This window comes from Mirounga angustirostris, unplaced genomic scaffold, assembly GCF_029215605.1.
Source record: "Mirounga angustirostris isolate CCGP_5_RB_7025 unplaced genomic scaffold, mMirAng1.0.hap1 SCAF_15, whole genome shotgun sequence".
Taxonomy (NCBI): Eukaryota; Metazoa; Chordata; class Mammalia; order Carnivora; family Phocidae; genus Mirounga; species Mirounga angustirostris.
This window is the reverse complement of record NW_026991723.1, coordinates 91,589,034-91,612,714: the sequence shown is the minus strand read 5'-3', so window position 1 is coordinate 91,612,714 and position 23,681 is coordinate 91,589,034. Positions and strand designations below refer to the sequence as shown.

Below are 23,681 nucleotides of genomic sequence, written 5' to 3'. Positions count from 1 at the left end.
TGGAGACAGGAATCGAGAGGCTGCACGGCCAACCAGGGTGACCCATGGAGGACGCCCCGCGATCTGGCTCATCACGGCCCCCACCCGTCCCCCGGGGGCCTTGTCAGATGCTGCCCACTGTCACAGCCCGCACACGCACACACTCTCTCCCTCTGGCGCCCAGACTCCCCCCACCAAGCTCTGGAAAGTGAACAGCACACACACATGCTCCCACCACTGCCTCAGTGTCCAGAGAGCCCCCATCCCCACCTCCAAGTCTTCGAAGGCTACTCACCGGCGGGCCGGGGGGTCCTGGGTGGCCCGCCTCACCCTTCGGGCCAGTGGGACCCTGGGAAAGAGAAAAGAGAACCAACCCTCATCACCGAGGCCTGATGGGACCTAAACCCACTCTGCGCTCCAGAAGGATCCCCAGAAACTGGCACGGAGACTGTGAGGGGCGCAGTCTAACGTGCCAGGGGGCAGGATGGCAGGGACCCTCCCATCCCCAGTGCCAGATGGAAGAGCCTGACGCCCCAAGACGGGAACTTAGGGGCACCACCCCGCTCAGGTGGGGGCAATAGCCCACATGCGGTGGTCTGCAGCAACCCCAGCAGGGGACATGCTCGGGACAGCCAGCACTGGAGGAGATGCATGAGCACCAGTCAAGGGGGGAAGAGGGTCCAGGATGGTGGTCATCGAGGGGGACACACCCCCTCGCTCAGGGCAGAAGGGGCCTATTTGGGGTGCACACCACTTACCGAGGAGCCCTTAGCACCTTTTGGCCCAGGAGGACCCTGTAGAGAGTGGGGGACAGAGCATCAATGAGCAGGCACCCCTTCACCTCTGGGCGCCTGTCCTGACCCACAGTCCTGCTCAGGCCTGGCTAACTCTTCACCCCCAGCCTGCACCCGAACCCCCTTTCCCAGGAGTCTAGGCTTGCACTTGCTTGACTCAGGGGGCAGGGGGTACGGCTGGCGCTCAGCCACATGGAGGCAGAGGATGGTCCTGTCTGACCCCAGTCATCCTGCCCCCGTGCCCACCCCAGCCAGGAAACCACAGTTCAGGCAGCCAGACTCGGAGGGAGAGCAGGGGCCAGCATCGGATCGCGGGGCCACCTTGGGTCTCATGGACCCAGGGCCAGCATCAGATCGCGGGGCCACCTTGGGCCTCATGGAGGCAGGGCCAGTGTTAGATCACGGGGCCACCTTGGGCCTCGTGGACCCAGGGCCGGCGTCGGATCGCGGGGCCACCTTGGGCCTCGTGGACCCAGGGCCGGCGTCGGATCGTGGGGCCACCTTGGGCCTCGTGGACCCAGGGCCGGCGTCGGATCACGGGGCCACCTTGGGCCTCGTGGACCCAGGCCCAGGAGGGGCGAGTGGAGGTTCACAGACCTGCAGGATGGCTTTGGCATGCCAGATGGCCCAGCAATGTGGGGGATGCCCTACGGGTAGCCCCCAACCCCTCTTGTCTGGGCCGGGCAGTCCTGCTCACGCCGATGGAGACAACTTCCTCACCTTGACCCAGAATGTCTGTGGTGGTACATCCATGTTTCCTGAAATGCCTGCCTCCCCTGCCTGAATCCAGGGCCCAGAGACCCCACTTCCTTGCTTCTGTCCCTCAGGGCCACGACGTGGAGGTGATGGGCAAATCCACCCCGGACCCCACGTCCACTCGGGGATGGGCCCAGCCCTGGGGCTCCTGACTGTCCCATAATCCTCCCTCTGCGCTCTGAGGTCCACGGCCAAGGCTTGCCTGCCTCCCTGCTGTCCCCAGAATGAACCGGGGCCACCCACCCCTCCCAGATACACACCGGCAAGCCGGGAGGGCCCGGGGGACCGATCGGGCCAGAAGGTCCAGTGATGCCCTGAAAAGGAGCAGACAACCAGTTAGACCATCACACAAGGAGGTTCACAGACGCGCACTCCTGCCTAGAAACTGTGACTCTCTGTGCTCGTGGTCTCTCCCCTAGCTGATGCCCTCCAACGAGGGGCCGACTGCCTTGAAGGGGAGCCATCTCTCCTTATGGGGCCTGGTGGAGCCCGAACATGCGCCAGGAGGCTGACCACCCCGGCCTGGCTGCCCGGGGGCTCACAGCCTCTGGTCAGACCCTCAGTCCACGCAGGCCAGGCCAGCTGGTGCGGCGGGGGATGCACACTACTTTTCATACCCAGCACCCCTGCTGTATGGGGGCCCTAAGACTCATTCCACCTGGAACCCGATCCCACATGACCCTCCCACAGGGGCTGAAGTGACAGCCGGGGCAGAGGGAGGCTGAGAGCAGGCACCCTGCCCCCCACCTCCACCATGGGGACCAGGGCAGCTCATCGTCGTCAGAATCTGAGAGATTCTCGAGCCAGCACCTCCCACCCGGGACGCTGCTGGGACCGGCTTATGGTGAGGGCACAGAGCGGGGCTTACTTTGGGGGCAGAGACCCCGGACATCTTCCTAATTCTCAAGGTCACTGGGCTACCACGCCCTGGACAGCACTCATTTAGGGGAAATGGTCGATGCCACAGGGAGAGCGGTGGCGGATGAAGCAGGGCTTCCAAGGACATCACCCTAGGACCGTATGGGGCCCCACACGAGTCCTACTTCATTCCCCACCTCCCTGGCTCTGCCTCCCGAGACCTGTGTCCTTGCAGGCCTGGCATGGCCCAACAGGGGCACAGATAAGAGCACACGCACCTTGGGAAGCAGTGATTCATACCTGGAATGAAGCCCTCACGTGGGAGGGGCACAGACGTGGCACGCCGGCCACGTGCCCCCGCCCACCTCTAAGGCACCCATCACCCTCCCCCTGACCATGGAGTCCACGTCAAGCAGTTCACTGGTGCAGGGCAGGGAGGAACTCTCTGGCAAAGGTTTGCAACGCTGTGGTTTGCTGGGGGTGCAGACTCAGTCGGCGACTGTGGTTCCCAAGGAAGCCTGGGGCCATGTGTGCACATCCGGGCTCAGGGTGCAGGCCCTGCCCCCCGTGTCTGGCAAACATGGCCCGAGCCTCGCCAGTGACGTGGGCTGTTAGCTGGGTCAGAGGCCTTTGCGTGGCCGTGAGGTGAACCGGCCTCCCCTCTGAGGCCAGCGGGGCCACACGGAAGGAGCTGCTGGTGGCCGGTCAAGCTAGGGCCGGCCACACTTTACTCCTCCCCACTCCCTGTGCACCTGGGCGGGCCGTCCGCTCCGCCATTCCCATCCAGAGCTGATGGACGTGAGGACGTCCTTCCAGCTCTAACTGGCCTCAGGTCCACTGGGCACCAGGTTATAAGATGCTTCTCACCACCTGTGAGGAGCCACGCTGGGGGAGGGGGGCACCACCTGACGCACCTGTTCTCCCTTAGGGCCAGAGGAGCCCTGGGGGCCGGGGAGACCACGGTCACCCTTTTCACCCTGTTCACCTGGAGGTCCGATGAGTCCAATCAAGCCTGGATGGCCCTGTTGGCGAACAAAGGCAGGAAGGGGTGCTCACTGTGGCCACGTCTCACCGCCAACCCCGTGGGCTGGCTGGCTGGGGCAGCAAGTCCCTGCCACGGGAACCACCGGCCAACTCCTCCCGGTGGGGGGACCCACCCAAAGGCAGGTCAAGGGACAAGACAGCAGGTGTGACATGGCTGGACTTCGGTAAACGTCACACCTAAAGAGATGGGGAGACACAGGTCCAGATACAGACCAACGTGGGAACATGGAGTCTTCCCGAGGGACGTTTGTGTGTGTCTTATAGGCATTGTCCAGTTTTTGTATGGTCAAAGTGTGTACCTTTTATTATAGGGCACAGAAACATCTATGGACATCAGTGAAAAAGTTACTGAGTATTACAGATACTGTAATAATTCATTATGATTTTTATTTTTCAAGAAAAACTCTCTACATAGGCTTACACGTGTTTGTTTTACATGAGTCTGCAGAAAGTTCTAGAAGGGCTTTTCTAGAGGTTGAGTGGTGATAGGCACCGTAGTAGAAAAGAAACAGACACCCCAGCCCTTCAGATGCAACTGTCTGGTTTGTGGATGTGCTTTACACTTGTCAATAAATCCACATGAGCAGAAAAAGTCACCCCCAACTGGAGAAAGTGAACGGGCTTTGCCTTGCTGCGGAGTCCCGGCACTTTCCGTGTGGGAAGCATCCCGGGCCACTGTGTCCAGAGTGGGCGCGCTCCTTGGACCCTGGATGCCCCTCTGCCAGGACCTGCATGTGGGCCTCTGGGGTCTCCCGCCGAGGGCAGGGACCCAGTGTCCCACATGGCACAGGCCGGTTGTGGTTCTCGGCCTCCCAGGACCCATCCCCAGCTTGCGGCGGGCACTTGCCGGACAGTTGACTGGTAGTTTGAAACCCCGTGTGTCTGAGGGGCCCCGAGTTACAGCCTCAGAGGCACCTGACTCCCGTCTTACCTTTTCCCCTTTGGGGCCAGAATCTCCTTTGAGGCCAGGGAGTCCTGGGGGACCCTGTGGAGGAGATGGCAGGATCAGAGCTGTCCTCCCCAACTCCACCCTCCACCACTGCCGGGGAGCGTCCCTGGGGTCATCACTCACCATGGGTCCAGGGGGGCCATCGGGGCCCGGGGAGCCCGGGAGACCTTGCTCACCCTGAAACACAAGGGGCCGTCAGCATGAGCCCCTCCCCTGCAGCGGCCGCCCCTCCCTGGCCCCCATCCACTCACCACAGGGCCTGGGATCCCTCGCAGGCCATCAGGCCCGGGCTTCCCGGGGGCCCCCTGGGGCCCAATGGGGCCAGTCTTCCCAGGAGGGCCTTCCAAGCCAGCTTCCCCCTGCAGGGCGCAAGGACACAGTGGGACAGAGATGCTTGAGGCTGTGGCCACCCTGGCCCAGGACCACCGCTCCGAGAACCGCAGACGCCCCCAGATCCCTGGGGCTGCCCCAGGTTCTCCACGTTCTTTACAGGAGCCGCCCTGACCCATTCTTCTTCCCCCTAAATTCCTCAGCCAGCAGAGCTCCCCAGTCTCCAGCGACCCGGCCACCACAGCCTTTCCGGGCAGCCCTGCACTCATGGTGGGCACGGCCACCATTTCCTAGGTGCGCACAGGGCTCGGCGGCTCCCACCCCTGCCTCAGTTCCCGCCAGGACAGCTCCAGGAGGCAGAGCGGGCCATGGGCATCACAGGGAGCAGCCCCTCGAGGACCCTGGGCACCAGGCCGCAGGTGAGCAGCTCGGCATGGGCGCCCCGCCTTCTGCTCAGCCCCGCGGTGGGCATGGCTCAGGGAGGCGGCTGCAGGTCAAGCACCCGGCCGAGTACCCCAGCACCTACTCCCCTTCTTCAGGCTGGAGGGGCCGACGGCCTGTGGGCAAGCTGCCTCCCACCCCATGGGTGGTGAGAGCTCTCCGCTGCCCGTGTGGGGGTCCTGGGTGCACACCTCTCCAATCCCCACCCCACTCGGCCATCACACAAGTGGAGAAGCTTCTGGAAGCTCTGTAGTCCCAGCTGGGCAGAGAAGCACGTTACCTTGGCTCCCTTCTCTCCCTGTCTGCCTTCGGGGCCTGCGGGGCCTGGGGGGCCCTGAAACAGAGCAAGGGAACAGCACGTGAGGGGCTGCTTGCAGAAGGCAAAGCGATGAGCTCACTATCTGGAGGGAAACAGGCCTGGGCTCGACGGGTGGGGAGGGAGGGCCGGGAGGGTGGGGAGGGGGCTCGTGGGCCCCTGGCCAGCCATGACGAGGCCGTCAGAATGAGTCCCAGGGACCCCAGTTCTGGGCAAAGCCTCGGAGTCCATCCGGGACTGCCTCTGGCAGCCCGCAATGCTGGGGCCCCATTCCCAGTCACACACCAGACGGGCCAGCTTCCCACAGCACGGGCAAGGCTAAGTATTCCACGTGTAGAGAAATGCTGTTTCGCCTGCTCGGACTTTGGAGAAAGGTCTGACCCAGGGGGCAAGGCTTTTTCCGGCCTCGTGGGTGCCTTTCCCCCACGATGGGCATGACTGATGGCATCTTGGCCTCTCCCAAAAGCCGGGGGCGATGCGCCTAGCAGGTCCGAGGGCTGATGACATGGCGGGGCTGGAGCACAAACCACAGACAGAAGGCTTTTCCCCACCAGGATGGCCGAGAGCACGCGGGGCTGGGTGGAGGGCGCCGGGGGTAGGGGTGGGGGGCCTCCTGCGGGAAGCTGGTGGGCGAGAACAGCTTGCAGCATCATTTACCCTTTTTCCTGGAGGCCCCGACGGTCCCGGTTCACCAGTAGGGCCTGGGGATCCCTGGTGTCAGAGAGAGAACACAGAGTTTGGGAATCAGGGTCGGTCAGACAGAGGCATGGCGTGAGGTCAGACAGAGCTGGTGTGAGGCTGACAAAACACAGAGTCCCCAGTGTCCTCTGTCCTCGGCCAGCCCTGAGGCCACCTCTCTTCCTGTGGAGCTGCCGCGAGAAGTCCCAGGTGAAGTCATGCTGTACTTGACCTCTGCTTGGACCTCTGCACTGGGGGCTGGTGCCGCAGCTCTGTGGGCAGGCCTGGCTCACATCGCAGTGTGGCCGCATTTTATGTTTTTGTAAAGATTTATTTATTTGAGAGAGAGTGTGAGCACACAAGCGGGGGTGGGAGGCAGAGGGAGAGAGTCCTCATGCAGACTCCCCACTGAGCACAGAGCCCGATGCAGGGCTTGAACTCACGACCCTGGGGCCACTCCCTAAGCCGAAACCAAGAGGCGGACGCTTAACAGACCGAGCGGCCGGGCACCCATGTTGCCACATCTTGAAAGAACACTTTCCCTCCGCACAGCAATTACTCTGGGTACTCGGGGACGGGCTCCGTCCGGACCGCCCCCCCGCAAACATCCCCTTCTACAGAAGTGGACCCCCCGAGGCACAGGGAGGATGAGGGTCATCCCAAGTCACAGGCCAGGGGGCAGGGGGACCTCGGGCATCTCTCGGGGGACCTGGCCTCTGAGCTGGTGTCCCTAAGCTTTCTTTGCTTGCTGCTCATCTGAACCTAGTGGGCCTGCATGGAGGAAATCCCCGCCTGGTTGGCGCAGGGTGGGGGTGAGGGAAATCGGTGACGGATGCCATCCGTCCCCAGGGGAGAACCACTGGGCGCGGCTCAGTGTCAGGTGTAAGCGGTAAGGTCTAGTGTGAGCTCAGCCCCAGGGGCTGGTCTGGGTAGAGCCCTTGGGAGGAGAGGCGCCAGCCCGATGAGGCAGAAATAAGGCCATCCTGACGTTCACAGGTAGGCTTGGGGCGATCACGGACTCCCTGGCGGTGAGTGCCAAACCATGGGCACAGCCTGCAGGGGGCTCACAGTCCCCTGTCATGGTTAAGAGCTGATTCTACAAGGTAACTGGGCTTGGGTTTTTCTCAGAGATGAATAAAGCAAGCTGCAAATCCCCAAGTGCCCGGCATCCCCACCAGGAAGCTGTGCCGGGGTCCCTGGAGCTGACGAAGGGACTCACCGTTTGTCCGGCCTCACCATCGTCCCCTTTGTCACCAGGGGGGCCATCTTGACCCTGTGGGGACAAAAGCAGGTTCCTTCTGCCTCCTGATGGCACCCGAGTCACACACCAGCGCCCTCTGCATCCCCATCCCCTTCCTGAGAATCCAAGTCCGTCTGGGTGGTTCAGGTACAGCAAGCTCAAGCGGGAACGTGCTCTCTAACCAGCACCACCTGGATGCCACTTGGGAGAGCACCGTGCCCCAAAGAGAATTCATAAAAGACACCCAAAGAGAAAGAACTGGGGCTGGCAAAGGCAGGTGGAGGGCTATGGGGGGGGGAAGGGGCTCGGTGGCCCTAAACACCTACCGCGGGGCCAGGCTCCCCAGGAGGACCAGGATCTCCGGGAAAACCAACAGGGCCCTGAAGGGACGAAAACGCACACATGCACAAAACAGGCACATCTGGGCCCTCACCCACCGAGCTGCCACGGCCACATCCCCGCAGACCCCTGCCTCACCCAGCCCCTGCAACACCCTCCATCCTGACACCAGGAGGGCATCACCTCATCCCAGCGACACCACACCCCAGGCAAGATGGGCTCAGCGCTCTGCTTCCGGGCACGCAGAGGACAGGCGCCTTGCCCGCGCTTCTGCTCCCAGAGCTCCAGGCTGAGATGGAGCCCAGACCTTCAGGCTTCTAGAATGTGCCGCCGTGCAGAACCCCCTCCTGAGGCAAAGCCAGGGCAGGCCATGGAAAGGGGGCGTCCACATAGACCGCTGTTCACGCAGCGCATGACAGCGAGCTACCCGGGCTCCGCGCATCAGCCCCCACGGCCGCCCACCCCACAGCTCCTCTTCCTCACCTCCATGGCTCTGGCTTGGCAGCGGGGATAAGACCTCTACACTTTAGATATGTGACCCCAGACCCGTAGCAGTCGGGAGGCTTTAGCGCACTGCCAGTGAATGAGAATAAGCTAAGCACAGAGCTCCAGCAGCTTCAGGGCGCTGGCACATCTTGGAGCTACTCACGGGGCTGCCTTTGGGTCCGTCATCCCCAGGGGGGCCTTTGGGTCCAGGGGGTCCAGCTGCACCTGAAGGGCCTGATTCGCCCTTCTCACCTCTTTCTCCTTTGGGCCCCTGGAGGGGAAGGCCAGCGTCAGTGTCCTCAGAGCCGGGCTCCATTTCCCGAAGCGCAGTGCTGGCCTCAGGCATGGCCCCTTGTTCCCATGCATGGGACAGCAAGTGCCTGACGGGCCCCACACTGGGGGGGACCAGCCACTGCTCGTGCTCCCCAGCCCTCAGCAGCTCCCTACACAGTCGGGCCCCACTGGCTTACGGGGGCCCTGAGAGGTAAAGCTTCTGGGTAGGAGGGGCTAAAGGGACTCAGGCCACTCCCTGGTTTGCAGGTGGAGGGAACAGTTAGAGGCCCAGGAGACCTTTGTCCACCAACCGCCTCCTGGGCCCTAGAGTCTCCCACAGGCTGGCCTGGAAAGAATGCCCATCTGACCTGAGGTCAGAATCTTCCAGATCTGGGCTGATGAGGGGACAATCGTACCCACGTTATGGGTCTGGAACACCACAAATGGCAGAGCAACTCACAGGCTTCGCTCATGGGTGTTCATGGCACTCACGCTTGCACACATGTGCAAATGCATGCACCTACACACAGGCATGCTCATGCACACACATATGCACTCACGCTTGCACACATGCACAAACGTGTGCACACTCAGGCATGCTCGCCCACACAGACACACACATGTATTCAACCCCCATCTCACTCCATTTTGTTACAGTAATTCCAGGAGGTAAGCATGAGGGGAGACTTGGCCCCCATCTCATGGACGGGAAAACTGAGGCAGAGTGTGAGCTTCCCATCCAGCAGAGGTCCATGGTGGTGCTCAACCCCCGCTCCCCGAGTCCACTCACCGGGGGGCCCCCTTCTCCAGGCAGGCCAGGCTCCCCAGCTTCACCAGGCTCACCCTAAGGAGGAAACAGGACATGGTTATGGTGGCACAGGGAGCAGGGGCCTCAGCTCCAAGCATTTAGCAACTCCTCCCTGTTGTCAGGCCCTAGGAGTGGGGGGCCTGGGGTGAGAGAGCGGTCACTGCTCTCTGACAGCCCCCAGGATCAGAGGGCAGACACATCCATGTCAGGAGAAGTGACACTGGCAAGCTCTGACAGTCACATGGAGGAGGTGACCACAGTACACGGAGCGTCACGGACGACGCTGCAAGTGAGTTCTGGGGGAGAATCACGAGAAGCCAGTGGAAGGGCTGGGAGGACAGCACAGGAGGGAAGGGCCAGGCAGAGGCAGACAGAAAGCAGCAGAGCATGCTCAGAGGGTGCAACCGCCAGGCAGAGGCAGGAGCCTGGAAGGAAGATGCCTCTGAGCAGAAGCAGGGCATCATTAATCTGTGGTCTTAGCAGGATACATTTCTCTGTAATTCTCGTATCATAAAAAATGAGCAGTGATGGAGAACTTCTTCCAATTTTATAGGCTGAAGTCAGAAAGTTCTGGAAACAGTGTACAGGGAATGCAAATGAATGGAAGCATGTCAGTTGCATTCCTTTTATCCCAAGGAAGTAGGATAAGTGTTAGAAGAAATGCACACTCATGAGCGCTGCAGGGGAGTCCTGCCCGCCCCACACACGCATGTATGGGCACACACACATATGTGCATGCACAGAAGCCCACCATGCTCACTGAGGCATCCCTAGGACCCACGCCCTAAAATTAATCAGATCAGATAGGACCCCAGGCTACAGGAGTACAGAATTGACCACAATGGGAACAGTAAAGGTAGCCCCCCACCAAAGCAGTTCCAGGGCTGGAGAAGTAGACCCATCAGCTAGATCCCGGAGAAGGGGTGGGGCCTGAAGGCCATGGCGAACAGGGGTCAGAGCTCCCACCTGCACCGCACAGATCTGCTAAGTGTCAAAGTGCATTGGACAGGAATGGCCCAGGCCCACCCTGCGTGTCTCCGTATCCGCAGCTGGACACACACACACACACACACAGCCCCGGGCTCCCCGCGCGCACTCGCGCATCAGACAACGCTACAGCAGGAAGGGGTGAGGCTCACCTTCTCTCCCACAGCACCAGGATTGCCTATCCCGCCCGGAGGCCCTTGCGGCCCATCAGCGCCTGGAGCTCCAGAGGGTCCTCGGGGGCCGGGGGGACCTGGGGGACCCTAGGGGAAGGAGAACCATTGAGCACAGACAAAATGCAAACCATGACCAAATCAGAACAGGAGGTTAGGGCGTCCCGGGCACACTTACCATCTGACCCACGTCCCCGGTCTCCCCCTTCTCTCCGGGAGGTCCCGGCAGGCCCTGGGGCAGGAACACAGCAGAAACTTAGCGGGTCAGCACTGCGCCACCCCAGTACCCACATGGCTTTCGCGGTTTCCCCGCCACGGTGCCAGGCGGCTTCCGAGAGCCTCTGAGCGTGCTTCTAAGCGTGCGGCCAAATGGGAGGACACCCCCATGATGCCAAGTCTCAGAATTAGCCCGAGGACATCATTAGAGAGTACTTGGAGATTTATGGACCAAGGCGCTGGCTGCAGTGTCCCATTAAACAGTAAAACCTAATGAGCCAACAGCAGGGATATGTCCGAATAAATCATGTCGCCACCATATGCTGGCACCCGATGCAGAGACTAAAAGTCACGTCTTCAAAAATAAATAAAAAGGGACACGTCCGAAGCACATTTAACAACACGGAACACAACTCGTAAAAGGAAATGGGAGAAGCTGTGCACAAACTTGCTATACACAAAACGGGATTCAGGTTTTCCAAAAGCCCAATGAAACCACCCATGCACCTCCGAGCACGTGAATACACGCGTGTGAAGGTTCGGAGCTGAAACGTGCCTGAGCGCTCAAGGCCACCCTCCCTGGGTGGTCCATACGGAAGTTTTCCTTTACGTGTTTACAACTGGTCAATCACTTCACTTCCAGCATCTCTACAATGAGCTCTGGGAGTCATATCACTCGTTAAGAGACGCAAATATGGACACGCCTGAAATTATGGGGACTGGCATGGCTTTCAATGAATGAGGAAGTCCTGGGAGGTCCCCAAAGCCTGGTCTTAGATTCCCCACTCTTCTAATGTCAGGAGGAGAGGGGAAGGAAGGGGAGGGGAGAGGGGAGGGAAGGGGAGGGGGAAGGGAGGGGAGGGAAAAGGGGAGGGAAGGGGAGAGGAGGGAAGAGGGGAGGGGGAAGGGAGAGGGGATGGAGGAGGGGAGGGGGAGTAGAGGGTGAGGGGGTGGAAGGGAGAGAGCAGGGAAGAGGGGAAGGGAAGGGGAGGGGGAGTAGAGGGGAGGAGGAGGGAAGGGAAGGAAAGGGAGAAGGGGAGGGGAGGGAGAGGGAAGGGAAGAGGGAGGGAAGAGGGGAAGAGAAAGAGAGGGGCAGACACAGCAAAGATCAGGAGCGTCCGAGGTAGACCAGCAGCCCCCCGCCCCCGACAAACCCTTCAGTTACCTGCAGCCCCACTGGCCCAGGGGGCCCAGGAAAACCTCTTGGACCTTCGTCACCTTTCTGCCCGAAGAGGCCTTGCTGGCCGCGAGGGCCTGGCTCGCCATCGGCTCCCTGTAGGAGAGAGTGGGGTGTGGATGAGGAGAGCTGCCCGTACCCCACCAGCTCAAGGGGCTCGGGATGTAGAGAGGGCCCTGAGCACAGATACTCACGGAGGGGCCTGGCTGTCCGATGGGGCCCTGTGGACCGGTGGGCCCGGGTGGACCCTGTGGGGGAAAGACAGAGATGCGGTTGCTTCCTGGATCACAGCGGAGACCCAGGGGGACCACGGTCCGAGGCCATCAGCTCAGCCCCCGTGTGTGGCGGTCCAGGGAAGAGTCCAGCCCAATGTCGAGGACGGGTTGGGGGGGCGGCCACTGTGCATCATCTTAGCTCCTGCCACACTCCCAGGACATGGGCCCCAGAGGCCCTGTTTTAAAAACAAGGCTGGACACCGGGCGGCTCGCCCACGCAGAGCTAGGACCCGACTGGAGTCCACGCCCAGCGGTGTGACGCCGGCCCCCACGCGTCCCCACACACACTCCAGCGCTGGCACAGGCAGCGAGTGAGAGAGGGAGGCAAGGGGGGGCCGGAGAGCACTGCCCTCGGGGAGCACGCCCAGCACCGGGCGGCAGGAAGGCCCGGCTGCGCAGCCGAGAGCACGCAGGCCCGCACTTCCAGGAGGGAGCCAGCAGCCAAGGGACACACTAGGACTTCCGAGCGGACAAATGAAGAGGCACCGGTCAAGGTGCGGCTCTAGCAGGGTGCCCGCGCCCTGAGCGTCGCAGGGCGGCCGTGACCCAGGCCTACGGAACCCAACACCGCACAGTCGACACGCCCCCCCGGCTCTATTCAACGAAGCCTGCGAATGCTTCCTGCTCGTCCGTTAGCGAGAGATTCGCTCGGATATGAACATACGTGTGCATCTACGCACACACCCCCGAGGGCACGTGTGCGTGCCCACCACCCACACACGAGTTCCAGCGGGAAAGGAAGCCCAGCAGCCGTGTCCTGCTACAGGCTGCCGATGTGGTTGGGTCAAGGACACCGTTAGCCCTGCGGTGAGCGCGCGTGGCCCCGTACCTGCTCGCCCTTGTCCCCCTTGCTCCCCTTCTGTCCAGGCTCCCCGATCTCTCCCTGTGGGAAGACGAGGAAGGTCCATTAGCCCTGAGCTGTCTGCATGTTATCTGCTCCCCGTAATTAATTTTTCTTGGGGATTAAGATTAATCTCCTCTCCAGGCCGGCCCGAGGACGTTCCTAGGAAGAGACGTTTCCATAAACTGAGTTGACTTCCCTTCTAATACCACAGTGAACGGGGCGCGAGGCCTTGAGCTCACACGGTACAGGATTTTAGTGGATCTGAGAATCACAGTGAAAATATTTACTTTGTTTGTCAAGCGGGGGGCGTGCAGAGCAAGGCGGTAACGGGATAGCTTGGCTACTGAGCTCCAGAGCAGTTATTAAAGCCTCCGCATCCGCTGTGCGGAGCTGCGCCCTGCCCCGAGAGGAGGTGTCCCGTGCACACAGGTGACCCAGTCGGAACGGTCACCGGAGAGCCGACATAGATGGAAGGTTAAACCACAGAGCTAAATTTCATTGTCCTCACCGAATGAGGGATAAAATATAAGCTCCCACAGTAATAGCGCTGGAATTATAAAGCAGGCTCCCAACAAAAGGGGGTCTGGGATAATTCAAGTGAAGACATTTAAAAATAGATCCTGAGTAAAACCTCATTACATCGGCTCCACACTCAGAACCGACGTGACGCATCGAGAGCGGGGAGGATTTCTGCTGCTCGGGCCGCCAGCAGCGAATGTCCCGGGCAAAGGGCAGCACGCACGGGCGGGAGCAGTTTCCCAGTGCCCCCCGCACGCCAGAGATCTCATCTATCACCGCGTGACTGTGAGCTTTTCTGAAATCATGCACTGGGCATGCAGGGCGGGCCGGGGTCCCTCGGCAGCCAGCACCTGTCGGCCGCGCTGTGCGTCGTCCGCAGGCAGGAGGACCCGTCCCAACTCTCCTTACCTTGTCTCCGTCTTCCCCAGGGGGGCCCACGGGGCCAGCTGGACCGGGGAGCCCCACAGGACCCTGGAGGCCGTCTCGGCCAGCTGGGCCTTGGGGCCCTTTCTCGCCCTAGAGAGGAGAGAAGATCCCCAGTCAAACACAGCTCCATCGTGGGAATGTCCTGCCACCAGCTCATCACCCCAGAGAGGAGGGGCCCACGGGCGGGGAGCCAGCAGCCTGGGCCAGTGACCCCTGTCACAGTCCCAACAGATTTCAGCCAGCTACGCGGAGGGTGACTCTGAGCCGAGCCTGGCCCCGTGCCACCCACTTCTCGTGCACCACTGTGTTTTATCTGTGCCCGTCCTAAAAAGAGCGCTTCTTTTAGAAATGGGGAAACCGAAGCACAATTTGTGAACAGTGGAGCCGGGATTCAGCCCAGCCAGCCAGATTCCTGAGCCTGTGTGTGGGATCATCTATGTTAGCGGCCAGGAGGGCCTGAGCTGTGGCCTCCACCAATGCTCTTACCCTTTCAATTCTCTGCCAACACCCCCATGCCAAACAGGTATGCACACACCCATCTTTCTTTTCTTGTAATTTTGATTCATTTCCCTTGTAACTGCCCCTGGTCATCTCAAACATCCTTACTGAGGCCTTGCTTTGCTCAGTTTTCCCAATGTCAGAATCTCTCTAGGAGCGCAGAACAAAGGGGTGCGTGTTGGGGGAGGGACATGGGAGAGAACACGTGCACTCGGTCTCGGGATCTAAACGCGGCCAGCATGTACCCGGACGTCACTGCTCCATCTCATCCCTTCCTGCCCATACGATTCACTGCCGGCCCCTCAATTTTGTTCCTGTCGAGATAAATTTCTACCCTAATGAAGCCAGAAAATGCTCAGGCTAACTCTGGCTCGCCTGGAATCTTCCCATCCAATGTTACTGGTCAGGTCAGCTGTGCTTGGAGACACCTGGCCTTGTCCTCTCTCCAGAGCTATTCGGGGAGAATGACAAGCTTTCAAGTGGATAGTGCAACTCTGAGAGGTTTCTGCTCAAGTGTTTACTCTCCTGAAGCAACAAACCTAACTGTTTGCAACCGAATCTGCGTGCGCTCTGTGCACATCGAACGCCCCATAGAAGGCGGGTTTCTGGCACCAAGTTCTACTGGATCGATGTCCAATGGCCTCAGTGGAAATGATTAGATGCCATCAGAACTGCCGATACCAGACTGAATGGATTCTTGGTGGCGTAGACACTCCCAGTGTGGTGTCAATGGGGAGCTCCCGCCCGGGGATGGCCACCGGGCCCTTCCCACCCGTGAACCACCAAGTGAGGAACGTCTGGGGAAGACTGTGTCTGTCCAACAGGAATCCATCAGCATGGGTGTCCGAACTCCGTTGGAGATCATCTATGTGCACATTTGCCCTCTCTCCCCCTGGAACTCTGCTCATGCTGACATCTGAATGCAAAATGCAACCTGGAGCTGAAATTTGTCTCCACGACCATTTGAATGTGGGGCAGGTGGGAGTTTGCAAAATCCTGGGGGGAAGCCAAACACGGGACAGGAGCACGTCGGGGCAGTAAAGGATACTTTGTGGTGATTCGGGGGAAAGCGCTTGGCAGAGGGCAGCTGTTGGCTTCCCAAGAGGGAAGTCTAGACAAGAAGGGGCCCATTAATCTCCTGCGTGGAAACTGAGGCTGGGGCGGGAGGTCTCGCAACGCCTCCACACTTGGCTGGGCCACACGCGTGGTCACTGAGTGGTCGGCTGTTGGGGTCCAGGAAGAAGCTGCTTTTCCCAGCACACACCTCCCAGCCCATCTGTTCTCCATTCCTGCCCCCAGACCAGCGGAGGGGGCTCCCATCCCAAACACCCATCCTCCTCACACCAAGACCAGCCTGGCTCAGGCCGGCCGGAGGGGCTGTGCACACAGCAGGCAACTGGGACCTGCCCACACATGGTGCCCAGAGCCCAGACCGAGGCCAAGACTACACCTGGACACACGCTGTCCCCAGCCCGTCCCTCTGTGTGCACATGCCAGCTCACAGACGCACAGGGACGACAGGCTGGGCCTTGGCCAAGATGCTCCCCAGCACCCCTCCAGCTCGGGTGACTCCCTGACAGAAGCCGGCCAACCCTGGGAACCCACCCTTGGACTCAGTCAGGACGCTGGGAACACACACACTTTCCTGGAGGAAAAGCACGCGCTCCACCCACCTCCCCCATCCCGCAAACCCCTGGGGCACACCCGCCTGTGGCAAGGATGGAGGAGGCTGGCGAGGGCCCCTGAGCCCCCAAGGCAATACTCACAGGAGCTCCTTTCTCCCCAGCTGGCCCTGGAGGTCCTTGGGGCCCGGGTCTCCCTGGGATTCCGATGGGCCCAGCAGCACCAGCCGGGCCTCTCTCGCCCGGAGATCCCTGTGGTAGGCGAGAAAATGGTTCATTTCCAAGGTTCTCAAAATGCATAGATCCAATTTCCCAAAGCGCCACCAGGTCCTCCTGCTCACCCTCCCTCCAGAGCCCTCAGTAGCTCCCAGGGCCCTCGGCAGCACAGACCACTCAGACCAGCTCTGGGGTTCTCTCAGCTCCCCACTTCCTATAATCCCAAGCACATTCCTGCCTCTCCCCCAGGGTCTGAGAACACATCCTCCTTAGGTGCTCCCGTGGGATGATCTCCTCGCCTGGGCTCCCATTCTGGGGCCTGCTTGCCCACAAAGGGCTCCCTTTCTGCCCTGCTCCCCCATGTTCTATGGGCGAGGCTCAGCCCCGGGAGCACCGCCGATGGGTGGGAACCTGGCCTAGTTCAAGGGTCAGCACTGAGAGGCCACAATTGCCTGGGGATCATTCCGCACTGGCCTTTATTGGGAAGAAAGGTGACATTTCAAAGAAAGGCCTGGCTTCCCAGCTGCCATCTCTGAAATAATGCGTGACTCAGTTGGGGAAAGGTAGGGTTATTTTGTGGTCTGCGCCCAGACCCAGACGGGGGCCGGGGCAGCTCCTACAACCCCCCATCTGTGCAGCAGAGTAGTGGCTGTGAGATGGGCCCCATCTGAAGGGCGGGGAGAGTCACATTTCCGTCAAGTGTCAGCCCAAGTGTCCGGGGCAGGGTGGACGCAGCCCCGCCTGGCCCCAAGTCCTCCAGGCCACAGAGGCAGCTCTGGAAACACTGCGTCTTCAGGGCTCTCGTAGCTGGACTCTGAACACTGGAGGGACCTTCAGGTGACAGGCAGCACTCATAGGAGCCCCCAGGGCCCTCAGCTCTGGGGATGGACCTGCCCCTGCGCTGGCTGAGCTCTGCGTGGGCAGCCCAGGCATGCGGGCCATCCAGCTCTCGAATCCACGCTCAGGGGCAGGAGAGATCTGTGCCCCTCCGCTCCGCCCCCACAGCCCCTGGCCCACACCTACACTAAGCACATCAGCGCTCCTTGCCCCTCCAAAGTCATGATGGGACCCCGAGGCCTTACCTTCACACCGCCCATTCTCCGCCTGCCCTCACAGTGCGCCCCTGGCTTGTTGTCACCCCGGCTGCCAGCCCACGGCCCGCCGTCCACTTCCTCCCATGGCCCTCCCTGGACCCACAGAGGGCCGGGGCAGATGTGCCTGCTCTCCTGACCCTTAGGACCCGTGTCTTGCCTGCAGACTAGGTTTTGAGGAAGAAGATGGGAGAAGAGGTCTGTGCTGGCGACAGTACTCACCGCGGGGCCTGGCGGGCCAGGGGGGCCTTCACTGCCTTTCAGTCCAAGTGCGCCCTGCAGGGCAACAAGAGTGTGGTTGGGGCACCATGGGGACAGGCCCCCAGGCTGGGCGGTATCCCGTTCCCTCCCCTGCCCGACCCCTCACTCACCACTGGGCCAGGAAGCCCTCGATCCCCAGGGAAGCCACGTAACCCAGGAGGGCCATCTTTCCCAGGGAGGCCGGCAGGACCTGGGTCACCCTGAAACCAGAGCCATCGATGAGTTTCTGAGCGATGCCCAAGACCAGGGTGGAAGGGGCCGGGGCGGGGTTTCCTCCCCCAGCTCCTCCCAGGGTCAGGTTGGAGCGGGGCCGCCCCGGGCACAGGCTTCAGAAGGAACCTCCGAGTCGTGAATGGACTCGCTCGCTGGCAGGTCCGCGCACAGGAACGCCGCCTGTGCTCACGCCCAGGACGCACGTTCCACGGGCTGGCTCCGCGTGTGGTCTGAGGACAGACTCCATCCCTCCGGGACCACGGTGGGTTGAGCGGCAGCTGAGGGCCATGTGGCTGTGCTGCCCCCACATCTACGCTTTGCATACTTTTGGGGTTCCTCATAAGGCTGCTCGGGTAAAGGAAGGGTGGCAGCATCACCCAAAATGGACTCATCACCCAAGTCACTGGTTCCAAATATCTTCCAGAACTTTCTCCGGGGCCGAACATGGGAGCAGAGGGGGCCTCCGACCAGCACACCCTTGGCCTCTTTTCAAACTCAGAGGGCCCTCTCGGGGACTGGGATATACGCCTGTCGTGCACACGTGTATACGTGTATTTTCAGGACCCACGTGTATTCCAGTGCATATATGTGTGCAGGAGAAAACTTCCCTCAGGCAAGTCTGGGCCGGCGTGGAAGGCCCGACCAACTCACCTTCGTCCCTTCTTTCCCGGCCAGGCCCGGGAGCCCCTGTTCCCCGGGGGGGCCTGGGGGCCCAGGGTGGCCACGCTCGCCCATCGGACCCGTTTCTCCCGTGGGACCCTGTGTGGGAAGTCAGCATCAGCCACAAACGTTTTCAAGAGACATGCCAGGGAGCAACCTTCTCTTCCCAAACTAAGGACAGCCGGGGCCGTGGAGGCCAAGGGCCCACCAAACCCCACACTGCTTTCCGAGTCTCTTCCTTCCCGTAAAAATCCAGGAGGAAAGGGCAGAGCAGACGGGGTGGGATACAAGGGGGAGCTGCGTGCCGTGAGGGGGGCCAGACCGCCGGGCACGAGGTGGGCGGCGTGCCCGCGTTTCCCGCAGTCCGTGGCCGCAGCGGGTCAATATGTCATTTACTGCCACATTAGGTGGGAGCTTGCTGCCCGGTTTTGCTGCTGGAAGCCATTGGTCCCGGCTGCACAGGCTGGGGACACTGGCCGGAGCCAGGGCGGGAGGCCTGAGCGGCTGGGGGCAGGCGAGCAGGGAAGAGCGGGCCCAGCGGGGCCCTGCCCAGGAGCCGGGCCCGTCCTGGCCGGGCCCCCACCGCCCGCGGGCCCTCTTGGCTCTGCCTGCTTGCTTCTCGCTGACTGCTCAACAGACCGTCCCCCATTCTCCCATCCGGTTCCCTGTGCGGAGCTCAGCTCTGAATGTTAACAAGCCTGTGGGACTCGGGATTCTCTGCTGCACCTACACCTTCCGAATCCGGGGGCACCTCCCTACCGCGTGGGCACACGACACAGATGGCCAGTGAAAGCCAGGGGCGCGCCACTCACCTGAGGGCCGACGACGCCCGGGGGCCCTGGGGGGCCGGTCTTGCCTTGGAAACCCTGTGGGGAGAGTCAGCGCCTGAGCTGGCCGAATGGCTCCCATCAGAAGGTTCGCGCCCCAACCCCCCCCGGGGCCCCAAATAGCACTGACTCCCGACTTCACCCAGAGGGCCCGCTCTCCTGTTCCGTTTGCACATTAATTTCATGAAGATAATGACGCCAGACAAGTTCGCTTCACTAGCTGCTTTTTCCGCCGCCGTGTTTTTGTGCTGAGAAATATATTTTAAGACCGTTAATCTTTACAATGTCACTAAGTGTTCATTTTCCCAGCAGACTTGGTGCCATTTCTCAACCTCTGGAAGCTCGACTCGGGAGCTACCTCTGGGCCGTTTCTCCCTAGCGGCTCTGTGAGCCGGTCCCGTGTGGGTCGCTATCGCCTCTGCCGAGTGACAGGGGACCTCACGCGCCCCTGGGCGTTCGTGGAAATCAGGAAACAGCAGGCGCTTGCTGCTTTTGTGATCCGGCCGCTGGAACGTGCCGCGAGCTCGATTCCAGGGGAGTTTCGCACTTCCACCTGCACACTGCTCGTGGGCAACAGCCCCGGCTTCGCTGTGGACGTCCTCTGTGCTACACCCACTCCCTTCAAGGGGAGAGCGGGCTGTGGAGAGGAAGCCTTAATTTCTGGGCGCATCTACAGAGCAGGCACGTGCCGACTCGGTGCCACCTGCAGGTGCCTTGTGAGCTGGCGAGACGCGCGGACGTGACGCCCGGGAAGCCGCGAGCGGCAGCTCCAGGGTCTGCAGAGGGAAGTCTGAAGCACCAGCGAGACCCAGAGGGCGAGTGGACCTGCCGCGTGGCTGATGGGCAAGGGCAGGCCCCGGCATCCCCGTGAGGACGGCCACCGCGCTGCCATTTGCAACTTCACGCTCCGCCGCTGGGCCGTGGGAACCTGTGGCGGATTCCGCGTCTCTGCAAATTCTCAGGGAGCTCTTCTCTTCAGGCCCAGGGGAGTTGCACGCCAGGCACATACATGCCCATTTTTAAAGCAGAATTCTTTGTAGGCAGCGTTTACAGGGTCAGAAACAAGGGGTGGGGACAGGTTGAGGGCACCCCCGCTTGGAGGGCCAGGGTCGAAGTGCCCAAGGGGAGTGTAAAGGCAAGAAGGGCCTCTCTGTTTGCCCCACGGGCAGGACCTTCGCTGGCTGCTAAGGTTGGAATCGGACTCCAGGCCCTTGCCCAGAAACGGGCTTTGGGTTCACATCCACAAGTATCGCTGTCTTGTGTATCTATTTCCTTAAGAGTGAAGTCAACACTCCAGAAAAGACCCTTCTGGACGATGTGTCTGGGCCCCATGTTGGAGCTGTCTGTCCTGGCCGGGTCCGGAGACGGGGGGCCCCCGTGTCTGCGAGGGCAGCCAGGCACGGCATGGAGGCTCCCTGTGCTACTTTCCCAGCAAACAAGCAGCTTAATCATTCTACCAGCCTCTCTTCAGGATAAGTCAGAGGGAGAAAAGCACACACTTGGCAAAACCTTCTATCTCGTCTCCTCGGAACAGCATCAGAGAAAAATATGCAAAGCTCAGATGAAATGTTTTAGTTTTTCTCTATAAACAAAAGAGCAAGCGAATCTGCATTTGTCAGCCAGCCTGCGCCTGCAGCAGAACACCGGGAAGGTGTAATTAAAAGAGGTTTCATCACAATGAACCAAAGAGACAAAGGGATTTTTTTTTTGAGCGAGCACCAAGATGTTAAATCTGGCATTCAAAGTCCCACTGGACGCAGGGACCCCATTTGCTGTGAGAGCCTCTCAGAGATCTGTGGCCACAAAAAAGCTGCGGGGACACAGGGGTCTCCCAGCAACCTCCCCCATCTATCTGGTGACCAGGAGGTCCCCAGCTGTCTGAGCCTGGAGCCTCAAGGTCACAGGTGTACCCCACCATGCCCTCCCCCAGGACACGCCCGCGGTGGACGCGGTGTGTTGGGTCAAATCCCAGGAAGTGACCTTATTTCTGAAAAATGATTTTGGTCCCAACCGAAAACGCCCAGATGACACAGCTTGCACTGGGCTCTTCTAAAGGGAAGGGCAAGGTGGACGGCGGGCACGGGGCGGCAAAGCGGGGGATCGGGAGCATAGCTGAATGCCCCCTGCCTCCTTGAAGGAGCCCTGCACGGCCCCTGCCACCAAGCCCGAGGCCGGAAGCGCCCGGAGAGAGGAGGCTGGGCCCGGCACAAGGCCCGCGGCCCCCCTCTTGCAGCTTCCCGGAATGACGCAACGGACTGCCCCAGAGCCCTCCCGGCTTCCTTCTGGTCCAAACTCGGGCAGCTCGTGCAGGGCTGCACTCACGACGGTTTTACTGAGCAAGAGGAGGTCGGCTGCACACGGTTTCAGCGTGCAGATGGCATCTCATTTGCCACGACGGTTTAAAATGGGGCCTTGGACCACAGTTGCTAGGACAAGGTCGAGGCCGGCACCTGCCTCCGGCACCCACAGCTGCCCCAGGCGCTGTCCCAGGGCCTGCCCGGGGCTGTCCGCAGACAGGCTCACCCCAGGTCAGCGGAAGACAGCCCAGGGCTCAGGGGCCTTCCCGAGGCTGGCCACTCTCTCCCAAGCCCACGGGGCAGAGGAGGTGGTGCCCACGTGCGGGGCTGTGGGAAAGGCCGGGCCAACCCGCGTCCCCGTGTCCCTGTGTCCCCACGTCCCTGTGTCCCCACACTGCCAATACTCACGGTCTCTCCTCTCTGTCCGGGGTGTCCCGGGAGCCCGTCCTTGCCCGGGGGGCCCTGAAGAAAGAAACAAAGGGAAGAAGTTTCATTCGGTTCTGAGAAGCATGCCCCTTTGGGGTTTAATGCCATCCCTGGGGTGGGGGGGTGATCATTTCAGAGAAAATTCCTGTAACAATTTGTCACAGCACCTGTGTGTCACCTCCTAAACCCTCACAGCCTTCCTGAGGGCCACTCTTCACCTCCTAGGGGGGAAACTGAGGCAGGCAGCCCTGGGACCCAGGGCTGTCCTGTCCTGATGGCTGACCTCCAGGCATATACTATGCCTCTTCTGCATTAATAAAGTGTGTCCCCCAAGACACAGGTTCAGTCTTCATCCCCCACTCCTGTGAAGGTGACCTCACTTGGACACTGGGGCTTTGCTGACGTCATCAAGTCAAGACGAGGTCACTAGGGTGGGCCCTAATCCACTGACTGGTGTCCTCATAACAAGATGGAGGTTTGAAGACCCCGAGAGGCCCAGGGAGGAGACAGCCACATGAGGACGAAGGCAAGATGGAGTGAAGGGTGCACAAGCCAAGGCCGGCCAACAACCATAGAAAGCCGGGAGAGGGGCAGGGGACAGTCTCCCCCCGGAGCCCCCAGAAGGAACCAGCCCCGCCAACTCCTTGATTTTGGACTTTTGGCCTCCAGACTATGAGAGAACGCATTTCTGCCATTTTAAGTGACCGAGTCGGTGGTAACTTGGCATGACAGCCCCTGGATACTCATACTGGGCCCCACTAGAAGGTCGTGTTGGTCTCAGTGAGAAAGCGGTCCACACTTCCGAAAAGCAGCTCTCTCCAGCCAGTTTCCCGGCTGACCCCCCCACTCCACCGGCCCACTGGGAGGGGCCTGCATGAAGCCCCCAGGGAAAGCAAACGTCTCCAGGAATCCCTGCACCTGCCCAACATGGAAAACACGTTACTTACAGGAGGGCCCTTGGGTCCAGGGAAACCGGTGGGTCCTTGGGGTCCGTTGGGTCCCTGGGGACAAAGCACAACCAGCTGAGCACAGAAGTCCTTTCCCCAATGCATGGGGGCCCAGCGCCCCCCACCACCGTCTTCCCGATTTGTGGGTTCCCTGAGCAAAATTTCTCTCTGCTCCCCTGGACCCATTCTCCATTTATTCCAGCCCCATCCTCACCAACGTGTAAAAGGAGGTCAGGCTGGGAGCTGAGGGGGCCAGCACAGGGCCGAGGGCCCAGGTTCCTGACGGCTCAGCCACCTCTGAGCCCCAAGACCAGGGCCAAGGGCAGGGGATTGCCGACTTCAACAGGCAGGAGACTTCACTCCCAGTGAAGGCTACCACTGACCTTGAGGGAAACCCTCTCCTCCAGCAGGGTCAAAGGCATGCCTCCCTCGCCCCCAGCCCACCCTGGGAAGAAATGGACAGGGACATTTCCCAGAGATGCTCACCCGTTCACCCGGTGGGCCGGCCGGGCCATCGCCTCCAGAGTTGCCCTAGGGAGGGAGGGACAGAGCAAGAAGGGCTTTATTATTATCCATAGCACTGCTGCTCTTGGGAACGCGCTCATTGCGGAAGAATGCACGGTGGCCTCTGGTGGGCACATCCAGTTAGCCTGGGGGCGGGCCGGCTCTGCACCCCGCCAACCAGAAGGCCCCCGGCCCCGGTGGGAACGCACTTGGG

At 60.9% G+C, this 23,681-nt stretch overlaps 1 protein-coding gene across 2 annotated transcripts in view; it reads right to left on the bottom strand.

The window, feature by feature from the left end:
* The window catches only part of COL5A1 (collagen type V alpha 1 chain), a 149,734-nt gene that overhangs the window by 12,388 nt on the left and 113,665 nt on the right, over positions 1-23,681 (bottom strand). For both annotated transcript variants that reach the window (XM_045883480.3, XM_045883481.3), the window contains exons 35-61: positions 23,450-23,494; positions 22,964-23,017; positions 21,999-22,052; positions 19,279-19,332; positions 18,458-18,565; positions 17,704-17,793; positions 17,555-17,608; positions 16,170-16,277; positions 13,888-13,995; positions 12,946-12,999; positions 12,036-12,089; positions 11,830-11,937; positions 10,627-10,680; positions 10,431-10,538; positions 9,274-9,327; positions 8,374-8,481; positions 7,712-7,765; positions 7,365-7,418; positions 6,125-6,178; positions 5,432-5,485; positions 4,632-4,739; positions 4,504-4,557; positions 4,363-4,416; positions 3,302-3,409; positions 1,790-1,843; positions 738-773; positions 275-328 (exon numbers count right to left, since the gene is read on the bottom strand). In XM_045883480.3, coding sequence (XP_045739436.1) covers positions 275-328; positions 738-773; positions 1,790-1,843; positions 3,302-3,409; positions 4,363-4,416; positions 4,504-4,557; positions 4,632-4,739; positions 5,432-5,485; positions 6,125-6,178; positions 7,365-7,418; positions 7,712-7,765; positions 8,374-8,481; positions 9,274-9,327; positions 10,431-10,538; positions 10,627-10,680; positions 11,830-11,937; positions 12,036-12,089; positions 12,946-12,999; positions 13,888-13,995; positions 16,170-16,277; positions 17,555-17,608; positions 17,704-17,793; positions 18,458-18,565; positions 19,279-19,332; positions 21,999-22,052; positions 22,964-23,017; positions 23,450-23,494 — 1,899 coding nt within the window. The remainder of the gene's footprint in view (positions 1-274; positions 329-737; positions 774-1,789; positions 1,844-3,301; positions 3,410-4,362; positions 4,417-4,503; positions 4,558-4,631; positions 4,740-5,431; positions 5,486-6,124; positions 6,179-7,364; positions 7,419-7,711; positions 7,766-8,373; positions 8,482-9,273; positions 9,328-10,430; positions 10,539-10,626; positions 10,681-11,829; positions 11,938-12,035; positions 12,090-12,945; positions 13,000-13,887; positions 13,996-16,169; positions 16,278-17,554; positions 17,609-17,703; positions 17,794-18,457; positions 18,566-19,278; positions 19,333-21,998; positions 22,053-22,963; positions 23,018-23,449; positions 23,495-23,681) is intronic.